This window comes from Glossina fuscipes, unplaced genomic scaffold (genome assembly GCF_014805625.2).
Source record: "Glossina fuscipes isolate IAEA_lab_2018 unplaced genomic scaffold, Yale_Gfus_2 61051, whole genome shotgun sequence".
In the NCBI taxonomy this organism is placed as follows: domain Eukaryota; kingdom Metazoa; phylum Arthropoda; class Insecta; order Diptera; family Glossinidae; genus Glossina; species Glossina fuscipes.
Window position 1 is genome coordinate 616693 of NW_024003300.1, and position 19337 is coordinate 636029.

The 19337-nt window shown below is 37.8% G+C and overlaps 1 protein-coding gene across 1 annotated transcript in view; it reads right to left on the reverse strand.

The window, feature by feature from the left end:
• Positions 1-18036, reverse strand: part of LOC119643484 (forkhead box protein P2-like) — a 74053-nt gene extending 56017 nt beyond the window's left edge. The window contains exon 1 of the mRNA XM_038042837.1: positions 17972-18036. Within this exon, the coding sequence (XP_037898765.1) occupies positions 17972-18036 (65 nt within the window). The remainder of the gene's footprint in view (positions 1-17971) is intronic.
• Between the last annotated feature and the right edge of the window lie 1301 nt (positions 18037-19337).

The following is a 19337-nucleotide window of genomic DNA, read 5'->3' on the forward strand; positions in this document are numbered from 1 at the left end:
TCGATTTAATTAAAATAACTAAATGATTCATTTTTGCCTCAGAAATTGCGCTTATTGTGGAAGAAAATTATCGAAAAGCAAAGGACAGCATATGTAGAACGTTATTTTTTTTCATGTAGAACGGGTACAGCCGTCGCATATAAAGTTAGTTAGAGATGCTTATCGCGAGAGCCTGTGCAAATAATACACGTAAACCCATGTGATGCTGGGAATATAAAAAAAAAAAAGAGGAAAAAAAACCCTTGACACACAATGAACACTTACACATATAATTAGACTCCATTTATTAATGTTAACAACAAAATTTATAGTTAATAAGCCAGTGAAGCAGCATAAGATATTTGAAAAAAAAAAAAGAGGAATAATAAATATATGCCTGAATGCGAAAAACAAAAAAGGGCTTTTAATTGGTTTATTACAACAAAGTCCTGAGGATTTATCGCCGCTTCCAGTGAAGCAGTCACCATCACCTTGTTACACCCCCAGCAACGAATCCGAGGGAGGTAATAAAATTGAAGGCAGAAGCAACAACAACAGCAACAACTTATCGGGAGCACTGGGATAGCTGCAGCCGACAGTGAAAGCAGTGATACTCACCAAGAAACGAACACTACCACCTTGCTTGTACTGTAAGTTATGTTATCTTTTCCTTTAAGTTATCCGATTTTGTTGTTACCCATGTGTGGCTAAGCGTGCGCTGCCACCGCTGTGGCTGAGGTGTAGGGGCGTGCACATGGTGGCCATGTAGGGCCGACGCTAGACGATGACCGACTGACCCACTGGCGACAGACGCACATCCGGAAACTGACCAGACCTTTTCGTTCATTTAGTTTGTTTTTTTATTATATCATTCATTTTATTTTATTTTTATTTTATTTATTTTTTTTTTCTTTGTCTAAAGAAAAATTTTTGAATCCTCGGCGGCGAGGAAAAGAAAAAATTCAAGAGTTTCATGACAAAGTGGCGCCCAACGTGAAAGCGGACAAGTGTAAAATATTTTTCTTTCTTCCTTTTTTAAATGATCACCGTTGGTCGCATGACAATGTATATAAAGAATATATTTGTGGAAGGAAGAGTTAGTAGAAAAAGAATACTTAAGTTGAACCGCTGAAAGTATTGCCAAAAAAAATAAATTGCGAAAAATCCTGAATTTAAGGAATATAATTGTGAAGAAATAATCCTACTGTTAAGGAATGAAATTGTAAATTAAAGAACTTTGGAGTGTATTTCTCTTCAAGAATACATCTACGATCCAGTGATACGGACTGTATCTTAGAAAAGCGAATTTTATAACAATATATTACAAAATTTTTAATGGAAATTATTGTAATTCGTTATTCTTCCCAATTTTCTCGCAAAATGTGAATATCATGCCAAAAACAGATCTTCTGAAAGTATTCATAGGAGGGCACACTTGTGGGTATCTTCATAAAAATATGAGTACCCATACTGGTAAAACCAAAATAGACAAAACGAGTGCTTTTTAGTAGGCTGCGACCCATTCGTTTGTATCCACCAACTTTATCTTAGTATATTTAATCTAGGTAAGGCTAATCAAGGGTGAAATCATATGGAAGTATCCATCCCTTATTCTATTAAATGAAATCCTGCAGCTTAGACTTTTTGAGCGTTAGTACGCCTATTTTCAAAACCCATTACAATGTTAACATCTGAAAGTAAGCAATTCTTGGAAGTTAGGTAATAACGCATTTTACCAAAAATCATCACATGCTATTAACAGGGCTTGTATTCCTAAAAGCTTTTTGTGTAATTCTTCCCAGGACCAACAAAATATTTACGCTCCAACAGAAGCCAATAGCGTAAGAATTTTCCAGAAAGAAAATATAGCTAAATTTCTTAAGCGAATTTGCTGCTTCCTTGGTCTAGAAGTTATTATATTGTTATGTTATACAAAAATTTTCACGTAAAAATAAAAGCTAGACGTTGGCTCCAATGAAATATTGAATCATTTCAGACTTAAGTAAACAAGTTAAATATCATCCCCATGTTTCTTTCATTTACGTAAATATACTCAAGTAGTTTTTATTTCGAATGTTCCATATCGACCCCTGTATTATTTATTTGTCAAGACATTAATTTAAAACAGCACTTGACTCTAATTCGGAAACAGTTTCCTAGACAACGATATTCACATTTTGCCGAACGTGTGAAAAATTACCGTAATCGAAATTCTGAATTGGACAGTTGTCACGCAGGTTGGATTAGTACACCCATCACGGGCGACCAGGAGACGTTTTGCTAATACGCTATGATATAAATTTCTTTTCTCTTTCAGAGTTTATATTGGGATTCTAGTGACGGGTGAGGTTGTGATGCCATTCCCAATCAGTGGTGGCTTCCTCCGCATATTTGCCGGCCAAGGCAAAGATACTCAAACTCGAGTTACGAAGCCTTGGCTTGTGTACAGCAATCAAACGATCAATGTACTCAGTTCGACATTGTGGCTGGTGCGGTACCATGCCAGAAGTACAGAGATTCCAACTGGGAGAATTGCTCACTTTTGTACTTTCCGAAAACACGAACACGTCTATGCATCTCCCTAATAGCGCGAATGATATTAAGCTTCAAACGCACACGCTCTGTTCAAGCATTCAGGAGATCCATCACGGAACCTGCCCTCTAAGGACCAAGAAGTCTAAAGAGGACGTGTCTAGGTGGAATCAGAGGCTTCAAGAATTAGATCCAATCCCAGGAATCCGTTCAACCGGTCTAAAAGGACCAGTCACTAGACTATCTACAAGGAATCTTTCACCGCGTATGACGTCGAACGGAGGCGTTCGAAGCGGTCTACCTGAAGCCAGCACTGCGAAGATATAAGTAACCCTCCAGAGGCAGCATGGCCAAAAAAGGGCTAGATAAAGACCATAGCAATGGAGTATGCATTCCGAAAAAACCACGCGGAGATTACACAAGAAGTCTCAACAAATGGTCGTCTCTTATTGGAGACTCACTATCCTGGGTGCCAGGAGAAACAGGTATGCCGGGTTCTAGACACTGCAACCTCGTAAATTATGTTTTGCGCCGAATGGGCGCAATTGACCGTTTTAATTTTCGGCCTTTACAAATGGGCAGGTCCAGATGGGACAAGGTCTTGTGTACTCCAACAAGGCGCAGAAAGTTTGGTCGCATAACTCACTAGATTTTACAAAGCTAACCTTACATATTAATCCTCATAAATCCGTCCTGTTGCGCTTCTTGCAAAAGCGCAAATTAAAACGAAACAACACCCACTTATATGGTGCTGTCCTTAATTATTCAACTGAGGCGGAGCATCTGAAGATCAATTTTGACAAAACTCCAACCTGGAACTCTGTTTCAAAACGGCTAACCGAAAAGGCGAGCAGAGTATTCTTTGTCTGTCAACGACTATACGGGAAAAGATGGGGTAGAGGCGCAAAGATGATATACTTGTCTTGTACCATCATAATTTTTTCCATGCTAATTCATGCAACGCTGGCCTGGTGACCTATGGTCAAGAAAAAACCGTGACTAGAAGAACTCTATGTGTTATTTGAATTTGTATGGCCGGGTGTATAAGATTCTTTTCCTTTAATGCTCTAGAAGCGCTGTTAGGCATAACACTTCCTGTAGCTATACAAGAAGAGGCTTGCTTGAGCGCATCTAGGTTCCCGAATGTCGAAAAACTAAAACCAAGAAATAACAGAGGATTTCGAGGTATTGAAAAACTTTAAGAGCAAACCCTTTGTAAAGATACCCCATACCGGAACACTGCGCCGGAAAGCTAATATTGTTTCACTGGTTGAGAGTGACCACACCGGCGAGATCGAGTAGCTACGGGCAAGTCGTCAACCAAGAAAGCAAAGAAATGGTACAGTTCAAAACTAGAAAACGGCAACTCTGAGGCTGGGGTTTGCGGCCCGAGGTTTCAAGAGACCATAGTAAAGCGATATAATTCCTTCATATTCCAAGTAGAAGTCTATGCAATCTCTTCGTCTACTTCTGATTGTTTAAAAAAGCAATGTAGGAGGGAGCTGATGTGCATTTGTTCCGACAGCCAAGTGCTTGGCGAGAAACGGCGGAAACGGCTTGGTCCTCTGAACCAAAGAAGCTGAAGATATTCATAATAATCTTAGAAAGGGAGAGGTAGGGGCAGAGGAGAGTAAAATAGACCTTCTAGGTCGCAGTACGTATTGACCGTTCAACTAATAGTAGTGGAGGGCATTTCCATATTCTACCGGTCTGCTCAAAACCTTGTGTTGGTTTTATCTTTTACATACCTTCTTTGATCCATCAATAAATCTTTCAGGCTGATTCATGCATATATCCCCATTCAAGTCTTCTTTACATATTTATGACGTGTGTAACAAATGAGGATATAAGCAAATGGATGGTCTCTCTTGTGTGTATCTCGTAGTTCCGCGGTTAATATTTACGATTTATTTAATTCCAATTATTTTTTTCCACATTGTATACCTTTTTTCATTAAGGGGCACACTTCGAAATGACTGATTCTCCTACGGTTTCCGGATCAAACGAAGTGGACTCTACGGCTCAGAAATTGTGCTTACATGTTGTTTATGTGCATTTCTCCTAGCCAAACGTATTTTAGAGATGCTTTTAATTAAAGCATATCAGCATTTTCGATTCCTCAAAATTGAACATGTGTGAACTCCTTTTTACTTTGAATCCTCTCTGTATTTTCGCTTGCATAATCGTTTAGGTCAAGGAAGTGAATACCGCACATCGATTTCCACTCGACTCTTGCGTACCATTGACTTTTTATCTGCCAGTTTTTTTAAGGGCTTTAAACTATTTTCTCAGTGAATATAAAATAACTTGAAAGATATACAAAGAGTGAGAATATTCCTTGCAAGCTTTGAGTCTGGTTAATGTGGCTTATTAACGACAACAGTTATTGAAAAATTAATTTAAACACTTTCATTTGAGCTCGTAAGCCTTTGAATAACAAGTTGTTAAAAGATATGTTTCTGTTTATAGGTATAAATTTACTAGAAAAGTATTTAATAAGGACAAAGGAGTGAATGCGGTTCTAACAATATTTATTAAAATTAATAATATTGCTGCATACGCATTAAATCAATAACAAATATGGCATTATTGTGACGATGTCTATTATGGAGGCACTTATCCCGCGCGCCTTTTCTTGCTTAAAGATTTTGCCCAAGATGATAAATGCACTGCTTCTCAGGTTGATTTTTTAGATCCTACCTCTTCAAGTTCCTCTCCTTACTAGTATTCCGTTCAACGTAACTCAGCCGTTGTCAGGTGCAATGTCTTGTCCTCCAACCCAGTCACCGATATGCAATCTAGTCTCGCTAACTCATTGCTTGCAGGTGCCAACCAAATCCTTCACGGAAAGGATCAGAGACAATATGGGCGCTCCTGTGTCTCTGCCATTCAGAGAAGAGAGAACGCATTGCCACTGTTCTAGAAAATACATTTCGGCATTCGATACTTTGAAAAGTTTATGAAGGCAAGGAATGGTAATCCCAAAGGTGATTTTGCTACGCTTGGCTTGTCAAACTCAATAGGCATGCCTACAGCTATCCCAACTATAAAAAACAAAAGAACGATTTCTCTGTGATTTATCACAACTTTGGACTCCTAAACTCCAAAGTGCGGCAATCATATCTAAACTTTTTACGTAGGGTTGTCAGTCCTAGCGTTTACCCAAACTCAAGCTTAACACGCACAGCTCTGCGCTCCTTCCTGCAAACATGTACGGTTTAAGAAACGTCAGATTATTTAAAATCGGTGGTGGCGTTATTATAGCTGTATCTTCTGACTTCTCATCTTGTCTTTTTCCATACTTAGCACCTTTGGACGCTGATCTTATTTCGGATGTCTTGTATTGCGAAAGAAAGCGCTTTTATAACGTTCTTATAGATCTTAACTCAGATATATTTGCAAGCAGCATGCGCATATGAAGTGGTAGATAGAATGAGTCATCGAATGCGCTAATTGTTCGTGGCGACTTTAACTTGTCAAAAGTTTCTTCCTCTGTTAGATTTGCTAATCACAATCGGATCACCACATAAATGAAACTATTCTCTAGAGGACATTTGTAACCTAATTCTTTTCCGGCGTAATGCCATTCCAAATATCAATAATAGGACTTTTCCTTTTTAATATGCTACATCTCTAAATTGACCGGTGTTCGCCATTTGCCTTACCTAACATACTTCGCTTAATTTATCATTACAATTTAGCAAAGTTGTCAAATCTAATTCAGACTTTCTATCTGACGTCACCTTATTTAGAAGTCTAGTATATATAGTATAATCATTAGAAATCCATTCCCCGTGCACGTAAAAGTTTTTTATCCTCCTGTGATAAATGCTTTCATTTTATCATTTCCTCATCTACATCAAGCTCTCAACCCAGTATAGGCAGCTCCAATCTAGTTTAACCCTAGATTAAAGTGCATGAAAACTACTAAAAAAAAAAAGGAAATTTCCAAAAAAAACTGCGTTTTCCGCAGATTATGGTAAGCAGCCTATGGACAGATGCAATTTCTTTGTGTATAGCCGCGAATGTTATTTCAGGTATTTTCTTAAGAGGAAGTCCATTGTCGTAAGTAATTTAGAGCGACCGTACAGATTTGTCAAGTCTAAAATAACAACTACTTCATTTCCTTCGTTTTTTTTTTTTTTTTGACTATCGTGAAACCGAAATGATGAAAGACTTTGTATTAAGATATCTCAATTTAACTTCGCCTTCATTAATTTTAAACCTTCCTATCGTAAGCTCTCAGCGTCAATTAAACGAGCTACATCAATTTAAAGTTATGTTTGGCTTTAAACTTTTACAAGATTTAAAATCGATAACTATATCTGTATGCCGAGTCGCGATAGTCTACCGTATCGTATTGTATAGCATATTGCATTCATTTTCCAGTTCCTGAGAACTGGCAGACTTGCTGCATGCTGGTAGTTTGGTTCTCCGATTTTATAAGCATAAGAGGGGTAATAAATGCTCAAGTGCGGTGAAATGTGCTTTAGTCGTAGCTATATTGAGTGCTCAGACGGTAAAGGCATAACACTTATCGATTGATCACATATTCACTAGCTGTTATAATCACCTTTCTCTTTACTCTTCACTGTGACAGTCACCGTGTAACATGAATGGGGACATTTCCTGAGGGATTGGTCACACTAACAAAAAGAGCGTATTATACCGGCTCGATCTATCGACGATACCAAGTCAATTGTTGTTTCTAACAAGCATGCATTTTTAATAGGCGGATTGTCCACCGTATTCGTTTGCTTTGCATTAAAGGCCTTCAACAGAAACAATCACAAATTATTATTATGGGAATATTTTCGATTTCTAAAAGAGTTAATAACATAATCTCTTTATCAGATCCCATGCGAATCATTAAAACTACTCTTGTTAATGTCCGTGTATTGCGGACTTACAATTCTCATTATCGCACTACGATCCGCTATTATACTATGCATGCCTAATCGTTCACGAAGGGGACCCTTAAATGATGATATCTGCCTTAAGCATGAGGTTTATGACGATGTACATGATGATGTATAGCTGCCGCTGAACGTCGGTTGAGTTAAATGTGTTTGAGGTTTTCTTCTTCGTCATTCTTATATTTCTTGTATTTTTAAGATTTCTTTTACTTTGAGTTTAGCTAGGTTAACCCTTAAATCTTAGCTATTATCTACTTCCACTTAATCTACACTGTAGCAAAATTCTGTATATGCGAATAAACAAATGAAATAAATAAGGAAATAAAACGTACGTCTTTTCCATCTGAATTTTACAAACATGGGACTTGCTTTTTCATGAATAAACAAATACTTTCCTCGAAAGAAATTCACGATTGTAACTAGCTAACGTGCGCCTGAAAAGGATTGTTGCATTTATAGTCGCAACAGTTCCGAATGCTCCAATTCTAAGAACTTACTTTCGCCTGTACCTTGCTTTTCGTTTTACGTATTTGTTTTTCTCGGACACATGTGAAGCAATCGCCTACATTAATTTTACAGAATTTAACGCCAATTTTAGTTTTCTCTCACATGTTTCGCTCACGTATCTACTTTTTTTTTTTTTTTTTTTTTTTTGTTTGTTTAGAAATGGATTGGACCAGTTAAGTTAATGTTAGATCCATAATCCAGAAACGAAGTTGAGAGCAATTGATGAAAAAATTTAAGCATAGGTAGACTGATGTGGCAGAGTGTTGGCAATGAGAGGCTCTGTTCCGCTTTCAATCCATAAATCACCGTACTTGGTACTGTACTGTCAAGATCCGGCTAATAATGCCGATAAAAGAAAAAGTGTAGGCGATTCGTGATTGTAATAGAAATACTAAATGGAAAATTAGAATGAAAACTCAGCTGATTTGATAAAGGCAGTCAGTTGCTTCAAATGCCTAAAGTTACCAGCACGAAAAATGTCATATAGATTGTTATACAGGTTAAATATACTGAAAGATTGTCTAAGGATGTCAAACCTCCTGCACTAAAAAATAAGGTGCTCGGCAGACTCAGTAATATTGCAATCCTCACAGATGTCAGAGGAGGAGACTTTGATCATTTTAAAATAGACCTTGTCGTAGGTGTGATTACTCATAAGACGGTGAAGAACTGTAAATTCCCATGTTGTCAATTTTCCTTTAGGTAGAAGCGTGGGTATCAAAAAAGGGTAAATTTTGTAGAACAGCCGGTCACTTTTTTCTCTAGCTAAAACATGATACTCATCTTTCCATTCTTTTATGATGAGTTTTTTGACTAGCAGAAAAGCTTCGCTGGGGGGGTAGTTTATGGACAAAACTGTACCATCGTACCTAGCTTGACGAGCATGGAAGTCAGCTTTTTCATTGATACTAAAACCGCAGTGACCTGGGATCCAAATGATGTGGCATTTTTCAATACTTGGGTCTTTTAAAAGGTTGTAGATATCGAAGGCAGGTTTGAAGATTTTTACCTTGAGAAGTTCTTTTGCAGTTACAAGATAAATTCTCTTAGCAACGGGGAGTTCATAAGAGATGGAACGTAAAATTGATGTTGGCGTTGAGGGGGACAAACCGGTACAACGTCTTAGGATTGAGTGTTGAAAGGTTTGTATTTTTTTTTATTTTTACGCAGGAGCGTTGCACGATGTAGAGTAGGGATATTCAATTTTGGATCTAACAATAGATTTGTAAACGTTTAATGCTTTCCTAGGTGGGAGTCCGGTGTGAATGTTGGTCAGAAGTTTGATGACATTTGAGCCTGTGTTGCAATTTTCGAGGCTATCCTTGTAATGCTCATGCGTGGTTAAACTTGAGTTGATTATTCTGCCCAAAAATTTAAAAGAGGAAGACGGACTGATTTTTATACCATTGATTGTAATGTAAAAAAATTTTTTGGGACCCTTAGCAAAGCGAATGACTTTTGATTTTTCCAGGTTGAAAGTTAGATTTAAGTCTGCACAAAGTTTTTGAAAAAGATTGGCTTTAGTGTCGAGGTTACGGACTGCTTCCATTAATGATTTTCCAGCAGAGATGATGAGGAAATCGTCAGCATATCGAAATTGTCCTGTAATTGATGTATTAATTTGGTCCAGTTTCGCTAAGTTTACACAGTCGTAAGCTTTATTAATGTCTAAGCAAAGCATGACTACCTGGTTTCCATTTGCTTTTTCATTTGCAATTGTGAAAAGGACTTCATTAAGGCACATACCGGTGGAGATATTTTTTTGGTAAGCAAAGGACCTTGACGGGAGAAGGTGTGAGTGATTCAGGAATTTTGTTAGTCTTTCTTTAATCATTTGGTTGGTAATTTTTAGAAGAACAGGCAAGAGGGATATGGGTCTGAAGTTAGTGAATATTTCAAGATCTTTTCCGGGTTTAGGAATGGGCACTATTTTAATTGTACGCCAAACGGTGGGAAACGAGTTGGTCATCCAGCGCTCATTTATAGCAGATAGCAGGGTTAGAAGGCTTGGCATGGGAAGGACCTTTATCATTTCTTATTTGATTCCGTCATGGCCTGCTGCTGTGGTCTTCTTTTTCGACTTAAGGACGTGCATGAGTTCATCAAGGGAGAATGGAGAGATGTTTTACATCCGAGAGTTAAGTAAGGAGGTTTGGAGACCACATGTCGAGGGAACTTGAGCTTTCAGCCATTCAAGGTAGGATTTGTTGTTGAGATCATCCCAAATGGGGTGTTTGTATTTCTTTTTTGTGGTGCGATGACCATTTAAAAATTTCCAGAATGGCTTTGTATTGCTATTTGAGCACAGCTCTTCGATAACGAGGGCTCGGTGGCATCTTTTGGCTTTTCTAATCGATTTCTTCCATTCTTTTTGTGATAACTTGAAATCTTCAAAATTAGAAATATTGGGGTATTTGGAAAATTTTTGTTTAGCAGCCTGTAATCTACGGAATTGTGAACTGAGCAGCTCGTTCCAACAAGGTTTTGGTGAGTAGGACTTCGAGATTTGGATGTCGGATTTGGCGTTAATTATTTCTTGTTGAAATGAGCACTGGATAGATTCGACCTGTTGCTCAAGACATACGTGAATAAGATTATTTAGGAGTTTTTTCCTCGAGATAAAGTCATTTATCTTGTACGAGGTAATAGAGGTGGCATTAAAGAGAATAGGAAGGTGGTGGCTGTTTCCCAGGAAAATTTCTTTTTTAACCTCCCGTTTGAATGTGAGATGGGTTGCGTTAGTGAAAGTAAGATCCAACACGCTACCACAATTGTTGGTCGTAGAGTGAAAATAGGTTGGTGAATTATCATTCAGATAATAGAAGTTACTAGCTTTAATGATCTCTTGCAAGGCTTTGCCTTTATTGTTTGACACGGAGTCACCAAAGCAAGGGTGTCTTGCATTGAAATCTCCTGCAATTATGACATTGTGGAAACTATTGAGCACAGAGACGATTAAAGTCATCCCGGAAAGATTGAATGGGGATGTTGGGCTTGAAATAGCAAGCAGCAATGACGATATTAGGTTTTAGACAAGAGGTTTTGATAATGACAATGTCAGCAGTCGATTTAAATGGGATTTGTTTGAAGGATATGCCTTTTCTGGCAAGGATGGCAACACCTCCATAGCCGTCACTTCTACATTTATAAGCGAAGCTGCAATTTGAGATTTTGAGATCGGAAATTTTTTCATCGGACAGAAAGATTTCACTCAAGATGGCGAAATCAGTTCGGTTGGAATTTATGAAAAAATCAAGAGAATGGGCATTACGCCTGAAGCTTTGTATGTTATACTGTAGGAAGGACGTCATGAGAAATGTTAGAACATGATAGGGCCGACCCAGATGTACCTTGTTTTAAAACATCAAATTTTGATTTAAGGGAGCTTATTTCTGTTTGGATGGTTTTAAGCATGTCTTCTTGAGAAGAGATGGAGAGAATCCTGAAAATCTTTTCCAGAATTATCTCCATTTCAGTGGATTTATGGTAATTGATGAAAGTATGCTTTTCAGGGGGTGGGGTAGGTTTTTTTGGCTCCTGCGACTTGTTACTGTAAGTCGAGCGCGTCTTGAGAGACATTCTATGCAAGGACTTGGGAATACTTGTTTTATTTTTTAAAACTGCATTGAAGTTTTTGTTAATTAAAATATTATTTGTATCAATAGTAGGGTCTCTGATATTGTTAGGAGCATTGCTGTCCTTCATTGCTGGGAAGTTTACGTCATAGTTTTCAAGTAAATTGTGTGGGTTGTTAGAGAATTTCTCTTTGTATTCTCTAAAAGATAAGTTCTGGATGATTAAAATTTTTTTTTAATTTTCCTCTTTCTTTCATTTTGGACACTCTCGAAATGTTACGTTGTGGTCCAGCGACCCGCAACCTAGACATTTGATTGAGAGGCATGAGTCCGTAGGACAGGCCGGTGACTTGCCACAGTTCAGGCATCTGCTTTCCTTACTTTTGCAGAATTTGGCGATGTGACCAAATCGGCCGCAATTATAGCAGAGCCTGACGGAAGGAATGAAGTAGTCAACTGGAATATTGCAATAGTTGAATTTTATACTCTTGGGAATTAGTTTACCCTTGAAACCAATTTTTAGGCTGTTTGTTGGGATGAACATTTCTCTAGGGATGTAGGCCTTACAAGACTTTGGACCAAAATCATTGTTTATTATAAAGTTGTTGGCATCAACCGCAGTGGCAAAACCAAGTTTGGCTTTGCCATTGCTGATGGTTTTGATATTAATCAAACCATCCAATTTGAGATCTTGGATGTGTTCGAAAAAAAATAAATCTGAGTTAAGGCGAAAAGGTTTCTCTAGGTTATTGTTACATACTTCAATGAATACGTAGCACTCACCGGTCGTGTCGTCACTATAACGATTAGGATTAGTTGGGTCAGAGCTCTTTCCTTTTATGGGACTACGATTATTGTTACTGTTCACAGAGCTGTCTTTATTGGGAGGCCTATTCCTAGAGGGAGCGATCGGGGACTTTAAGGAGGTGATATTGACATCCTCAGTCAAGTCTTTTACAGATGAACTGTTCTTATCAGAGATGATCTTTTTGAGACCTTTGTTCTGGGCTGTGATTTTTCTTTTAAATGAACCCTTGCTATGCGTGATTCGAACAAAATTTTCGAAATCATCATCGTTTGATAACATGTTTGAGAACCTCACCCCCTTGAGGGGCGGGCGACTTTTAGGTTTCGTGCTAGATTAAAGGCAAGAGAAAAGGATCAACTGACTTACCGACAAAAGAAGGGATATGGAAATCAGCCGTTTTTGGCGAAACCGACAGAGACAGAGAAGAACAAAGCCTTGTAAGTTAAAGCAGTTTTAAGAATTTGACAGGAATCGCCGCTACTTGATGTCCAATGTACAGGTGAGTTGACGAAGTGAGTCTTGTCAGGATGAGGTTGAAGACAGCAGGTGGTGCTGCGCAATTTGCGGAGAAGCACAAGGACGTGGAAGCCTTTGTTGATTTTGTTTAAATGCCGCAACTTCACTATATATATTTTCACTACTTCAAGAGTTTTCAGAAACAAAAAAAAAAAGAGAATTTTTTCTTTTTTTGTTGAAAAAAAAATTTATTTTTCAAGAATTTTCTGCAAGAAAGCGTCTTATTTCATGCAGAGTTGCCGAGCGAAAAAGTCACGTATCTACCTCAAGAATTATGTTTTTTCTGCTTGTTGTCTTCTGCCACAGCGAAAGTAAATTTGTTTACTGTACAAGTCCGTATTCAACGTTTTTCACTGTTACGTAAATATTTTCATGTTTAATAAAAAAATTATAACGCCGCTGCCAATGGGATTTAACGAATGTTCTCTTCTGTTATCAACTACCGTTTACTGTCGTGTTATATTCGACTTATCTTGAGTTTTCTCGGGACTACCACCTGAATCTATCAATCAGCCACTAAAATTAAAGTTACTACTATTGTTTGCTTTTCTTCTCGGTTTTGCACTCAAGAAATTACTTCAATTTATTGCAAAGAATACGCCAGCTTTACTATATTATTTGCCTTGGTTTTCTTTTATATTTGTATTGCCATTTCTATTCGAGAAATTTCTAGAAAGATGGCTAATATCCACGCATTACATTTAAACTTATTTGCATGCCTTTTCTTCTCCCTATTACCTTTCCATTTTTTGAGTATAAAACTTTTTCCTTCTCTGGAATTGCCTAAACACGTGAAGAAGGTCTGCTTGTTCTTCTCATTAGTCGGAGCACTCCCTAACTAGCTGTTTCCTAATTGCAAATTGTGGTACGAAATTGTAGTAGCTACGAATAGTAGTAGCTCGCACATACACAAAAATGTTTTTGTAGCTGTCAAATATTTTTATTTTCAATTGATTATCAAATTTTTCCTTTATTTTTATATACATAAACTGACTGAATTATAACATTTTTAATTTCAAAATCGCAGCGTTTAATATACACATATACTTACCATTACTTTCAAAATTTACCCTTTTGTTTTAATTGTATATGTGTCAAAATTGTAATTCAATTTTCCATTCTTCCCCTGCGCAACCCTAAGCAAAGACTTTTATATTACTAAAACCACAAACAGATCCAAATTTCGAAATTTCCGATACATCCGCTAAAACCTGTGAATGTTGGCAAACTTCTCCAGACGCATGACTTATGCACGCTGAAACGCGATTCGTTACAACGAGCACTACTCATGTAAACCAAGTTTCATGAAACCTTTCCCTAAAAAAGTCATTATCTCGAGGCCTGATTTTACTGAAAATGCATCCTGACTAAAAGAAAGTCTGACTCGACATAAATCCTTAACCGAAAAGTATAAAGAATCAAAAGCTTTCTGAATTTTATCGCATCTGTATAATACCGATAACTACAGATTTAAACGAACTGTAAGGTCATTTCAAAGCAAGCGATATTATTTGGGGGTTGTGAATAAGGATGAGATAGCTCCTATTTCTAATTACAAGAAGTAAAAAAGCTATAGGGGAATAGGGCTTACCTGTAATTTTTATACTACCATACAGTTATCCACATATTAAAAGTAGGGCGGTGTTCAAAGCAGGGCGGTATATGAGAACTGACAGAAGGAGCGGTCCTATCCAAAACCCTTGGCCTTTCAACAAAATGTCTTAAAAATTGTCGTCTGTATGTGTAACCTTATAAAAGAAGATAGACGGCTGGAAAAATAAACCTAAACTGAATCAGAAAATGGTTCTGGAATGATTCTAAAACGATCAGTATAAAGAAAAGTGCGTCTTTTTCAAGTTTTTCTGATTGTTACATACCTTCCCGCCCAAACTTTATGTATCATTGTATTACAGATAGTTTAAATCACAATTATTTGGAAAGCATTGTTGGAAACTTAGCTATTACAGCGCGTATTATGTGTGACAATTATAAAAAGCTTTCTCTCCAAATAAGTTCAATCAAACCAAGTTTTAATTTACATAAATCAAACCGAAATTTTAAGATTCCCTTTAGACCCTCTCGATTTCACAATAAATCGAATTTTCATATAAAGCCAATATGATTACTGTTTTTGCAGCAAGACGAGGAAATGCGAATCACCGTTTAATTATGCAAAGTTACGTAGCGAAACTTCAAACTAAAAAATCACATTACTTCAGCTACGTATAAGGAGTATTTAATATGTTCCTTACGTTGCCTTTTCATAAGGAAGAGGTCGTTAGCGATACTAATTTATCTGTTTTACCTTTTTCAAATTTAAAAGAGTCGTCCGACTTAGTTTTAACAGCAACCAATGGCTAAATCATATCTACTCTCTTTGCATGGTGCAAGTTTCTTTGCAACAATAATTTTCGCTATTAATAATGAAACGAAGTGAAAATTACACTTGGAAAACCTAAAACGACGATAAAGAAGGGATTTGCAGATTGCGTCAATTTTTAGTTTACTTTATTTGCACGAACGATAATATTTTGCATGCTACGTCAACAACACTTTAAGGTAGTTTAAAAACGAATGATACAAATGTATGCTTGTTAACAAGTTCGCACACAAAAAAAGGCAATCAAATTATTTTAAAACTAGTTGTGATACCGGAAATCTGAGTGAACACATTTTTTAATGGTAGCTAGAAGATCAAAATTTAATCGATATGTGCAACGAATTCTATAGCATTCACGGTAATATAGATCAAATTTTATAACTGTGATGATTTGAACGCAAGGCCTTCGAATTTAAAAGTGCTTTAAACACCCAAAGAAAAAATAAAATAATATGAAAATACGTAAGAAATTAGTTAATCAATACTTCGTCAAGGGTAAATTAATTTGTGAATTAATTTCAAAATATGCATTAAATTCCAAAGTAGAGAGTTTGTTATGAGACAAACAAGACTTACAGTACATATCGAAACCTGGCAGTCATATCAAAAATATTCGTGGTGAAAAAAATGACTTTTAAAAATGGTTTAGATAACTCTGTAAGAACAACCATATTCACCGCGGAGCGAACATTTTTTCAGAAGCAACAAACATCGCTCTGTCGAGAATCGAGAGAAATCGAAAGAGAAACAGTAGAATACGCATATGCGTAACTATTTGCTGCACAAGAAATAATCCAACCTAAATCCAAAACGCTGCACAAATTGACAGTATAATATGAAGAGACCTTTTATAGGCATTTTCTTGTAACGTAACTATTAACACCAAAAATTTCCGAACTATACTTCTTGTCTGTGACTTGCCAATTAATAAGAGATATATACCTCCAAGGTATGAGATAATAGTTCCTACAGATATAACAATACAAAAAGATGCGATGGTATTGAGCGAGGAAATAAAAAAAAAGGATATTTATGGCTAATACTATAATACTGAAACAAGGAGCATATTGGATACTCTAGACAATAAATATTGAATACTCTAGACAAAGAGTTAACACTACAAATTTATCAATAAGTATTTGACGACTACGAAAAGGTATACTAAGCTAGACAGAGATGAACGCATCAAAACATTAATAAATTCACTGCGATTGGGCATATCAAATATAACAGAGCAACAAACATTACATAAGATTTCCAAGAAATATCTGTTTTCATTTCCCTTAAAGGACGAACTACTAAGTGTAGGCAACTTCCCCAAATAAAATATTAAAATTAATGACAACACGCTCGTATGCATAAGAAACTACAGATTCTCACATACACAAATGAACACGCTCAACACCCGCCCAAATTGCGCTATTAAGCAAGCCATGTTGGCAAGGCCTGCTATGTTTGCGAGCACTTTCAACGCTTGTTTGAAAGAACAAATTTTCCCAGATAAGTGGAAACAACAGACGTTGGTGTTGCTGCCAAAGCCAAACAAGCCGTCGCATGTGGCAAATGCATACCGCCCTATTTGTCTATTAGATACGATAGGCAAGGTGTACGAAAAGATTATTCGAACTCGTTTAGAAGCATCACTCGAGAGATCTAAAGGGCTCTCGGATTTCCAATTCGGCTTCAGAAAAAAGAAAAGCCCAATGGATGCAATAAAAATGGTCACAAATACCGCAGCAGAAGCGATCAAAGGTAAACGTTGGATGGAAGGCAACAAAAAGTATTGCCTAGTAATAGCTTTAAATATAAAAAATGCATTCAACTCAGCAAACTGGTATTGCATCATAGCTGCCCTACAGGAAAGAAGAATTCCACATAATTTGATTAATATAGTGACTAGCTATTTTACCAGCAGGAAACTGAGATATGTTACGGATAACGGGTGCAGGGAGAGGCTGATCACTGGAGGGGTACCTCAGGGATCAGTCCTAGGCTCTACGCTGTGGAACGTAATGTACGACGATATCCTGAGATTACCTCTTACAGAGGGAGCATCCATCGTGGGTTTTGCAGACGACATAGCGATAACTATCGTGGCGAAAACTCTAGAGTGAATTACCACTACTGCGAATAAAACCGAGGTGGCTGCGGTCAGTGGATTTAGAGCTGGCGGAAGAGAAAACAGAAGCGGTATTAATCTCTTCTAGGAAGAAAATTGAGAAAGTGACTATCCAAGTCGGAGACACGAGAATACAGTCTCAAGAAGCAATAAAATACCTAGGAGTGATGATAGACTGCAGACTCTCGTTTAAACGCCATCTGAAATACACGGGCGAAAAGGCAGCGAAGGTTCCAAAGTCGTTGACGCGCTTACTGCCAAACTTGCGTGGCCCTTGGCAAGACCATAGGAAGCTGATCGCAGATGTGGTAACGGCGACAATAATGTACGGCTCTTCTGTGCGGAACAAGGCTTTCGCTATCCCGTCATACACGAGAGACATACAAGCAGCATACAGGCTATGCGCTCTAAGGATGTGCGCCGGATATCGGACGGTGTCGGAGGACGCGGCCCTGGTTATCGCCGGTATAATGCCAATCGATCTGCGTGATAAAGAAGGTCTGTATAGAGCCGAATTTCGCAGACTGACAGCTGAAGCAGCTAAGCAGCGAGTAAAACAGCGTCTGTTGGAAGAGTGACAGGAGCGCTGGAGCAGAGCGGGTAAGGGTAGGTGGACGCATCGACGCATACCAGACTTACGGCCCTGGATGAATAGGCAACATGGTGAGGTCGACTTTTATTTGACCCAAGTATTTAGCGGCCATGGCTGTTTTCGGTTCTATCTGAATAGATTTAAAATAGAGCAGGACCCATTATGTAGTTTTTGTAAGTGCATAGAAGACGCTGAACATGTTTTCTTTGTCTGTCCGAAATACTATATACTCTAATAGTATATACTAATACTCTCCCCGACAATCTTGTGACAAATACGTTGCATGACCTCAAAATATGGAAGGCGGTAGAAATGTTCGCCGCAAACATTATGCGTAAACAAAGACACGAAGAGCGTCATCGTAGGCTTTTAAGTAGTGCCTAAACGGCTACCCTCCCTGTGAACGTATACCTAAACGGTCGTGCCACAGGGTAGGGAATAGGAGAGGTGGTTTTTAGCGGGTTAAAGTCTCGCACTGCCCTAAGGTGCGCCTTTTGATGGTCTTCCGCCTCACAAAAAAAAAAAAAAAAAAACGCTCAACACTCAGGTCAGGGACATTTTAAAACAAAGTATAGTAGAACCATTGAGAAGCCCATATGACTCCGCTATTGGTAATACCCAAAAAAGGCCAAACAGACCAAAATAAGTAAAAATTAGTAATAGATTGCAGAAAGCTTAGCAGAAAAATGGTCAACGACAAATTTCCACAAACTTGACTAGAGCAGATATTAAATAAACTAAAAAGAGCCAAATAGTTACCGACATTAGACATGACAAACTCGTCAAATTAGATAAAAAGCCATACCACTAACCGCATTCTTAATTTTCAATGTTATCAATATACCAGATTAGAAAAGACGGGGTAAGCTCCGGGCTTCCCAGGACTTCTTCCAAGAAAGTTATATAAAAGAAAATAACTTGGAACTCCGAATGCTGTTCTTAATATTTAGTTATTCCTATGGAATTTACAGTCAATAAGCGATTTTAAGGAGAGCGGGAGAAAACAAACCAGCGTGGTGACCCGATTCTCGTTTAACGCTTTCAATGCTTTTTGTTCTTTCGAAGGATTATTTTTCATGTTTTAACCGTGTCGCGAGCTTCTTCAAAAGAAAAGAATACGTCGCGGATATTATAGCAGCTACCCTTGGTCCATAGGACCACTCGTCTGTCCCTAACCGTTTCACGTCGTTAGAGAGAGTGTCCTCCTCTCCTTCAGGGATGACAACTAAGCTAAGCCAGTCATCCCCTATCCGTAAAAGTTAACAGTCCTATCAGTCATTGACAGATGACGACTAAGCTAAGCCAGCCATCCCCTATCGGCAAAAGGTAAAGAGAACCCTATCAGTCACGTCAGCTAGTTATGTAGTCCGTGACCACTTACTTCTGGCTGCTATAACATAATTGAAAGGCTGA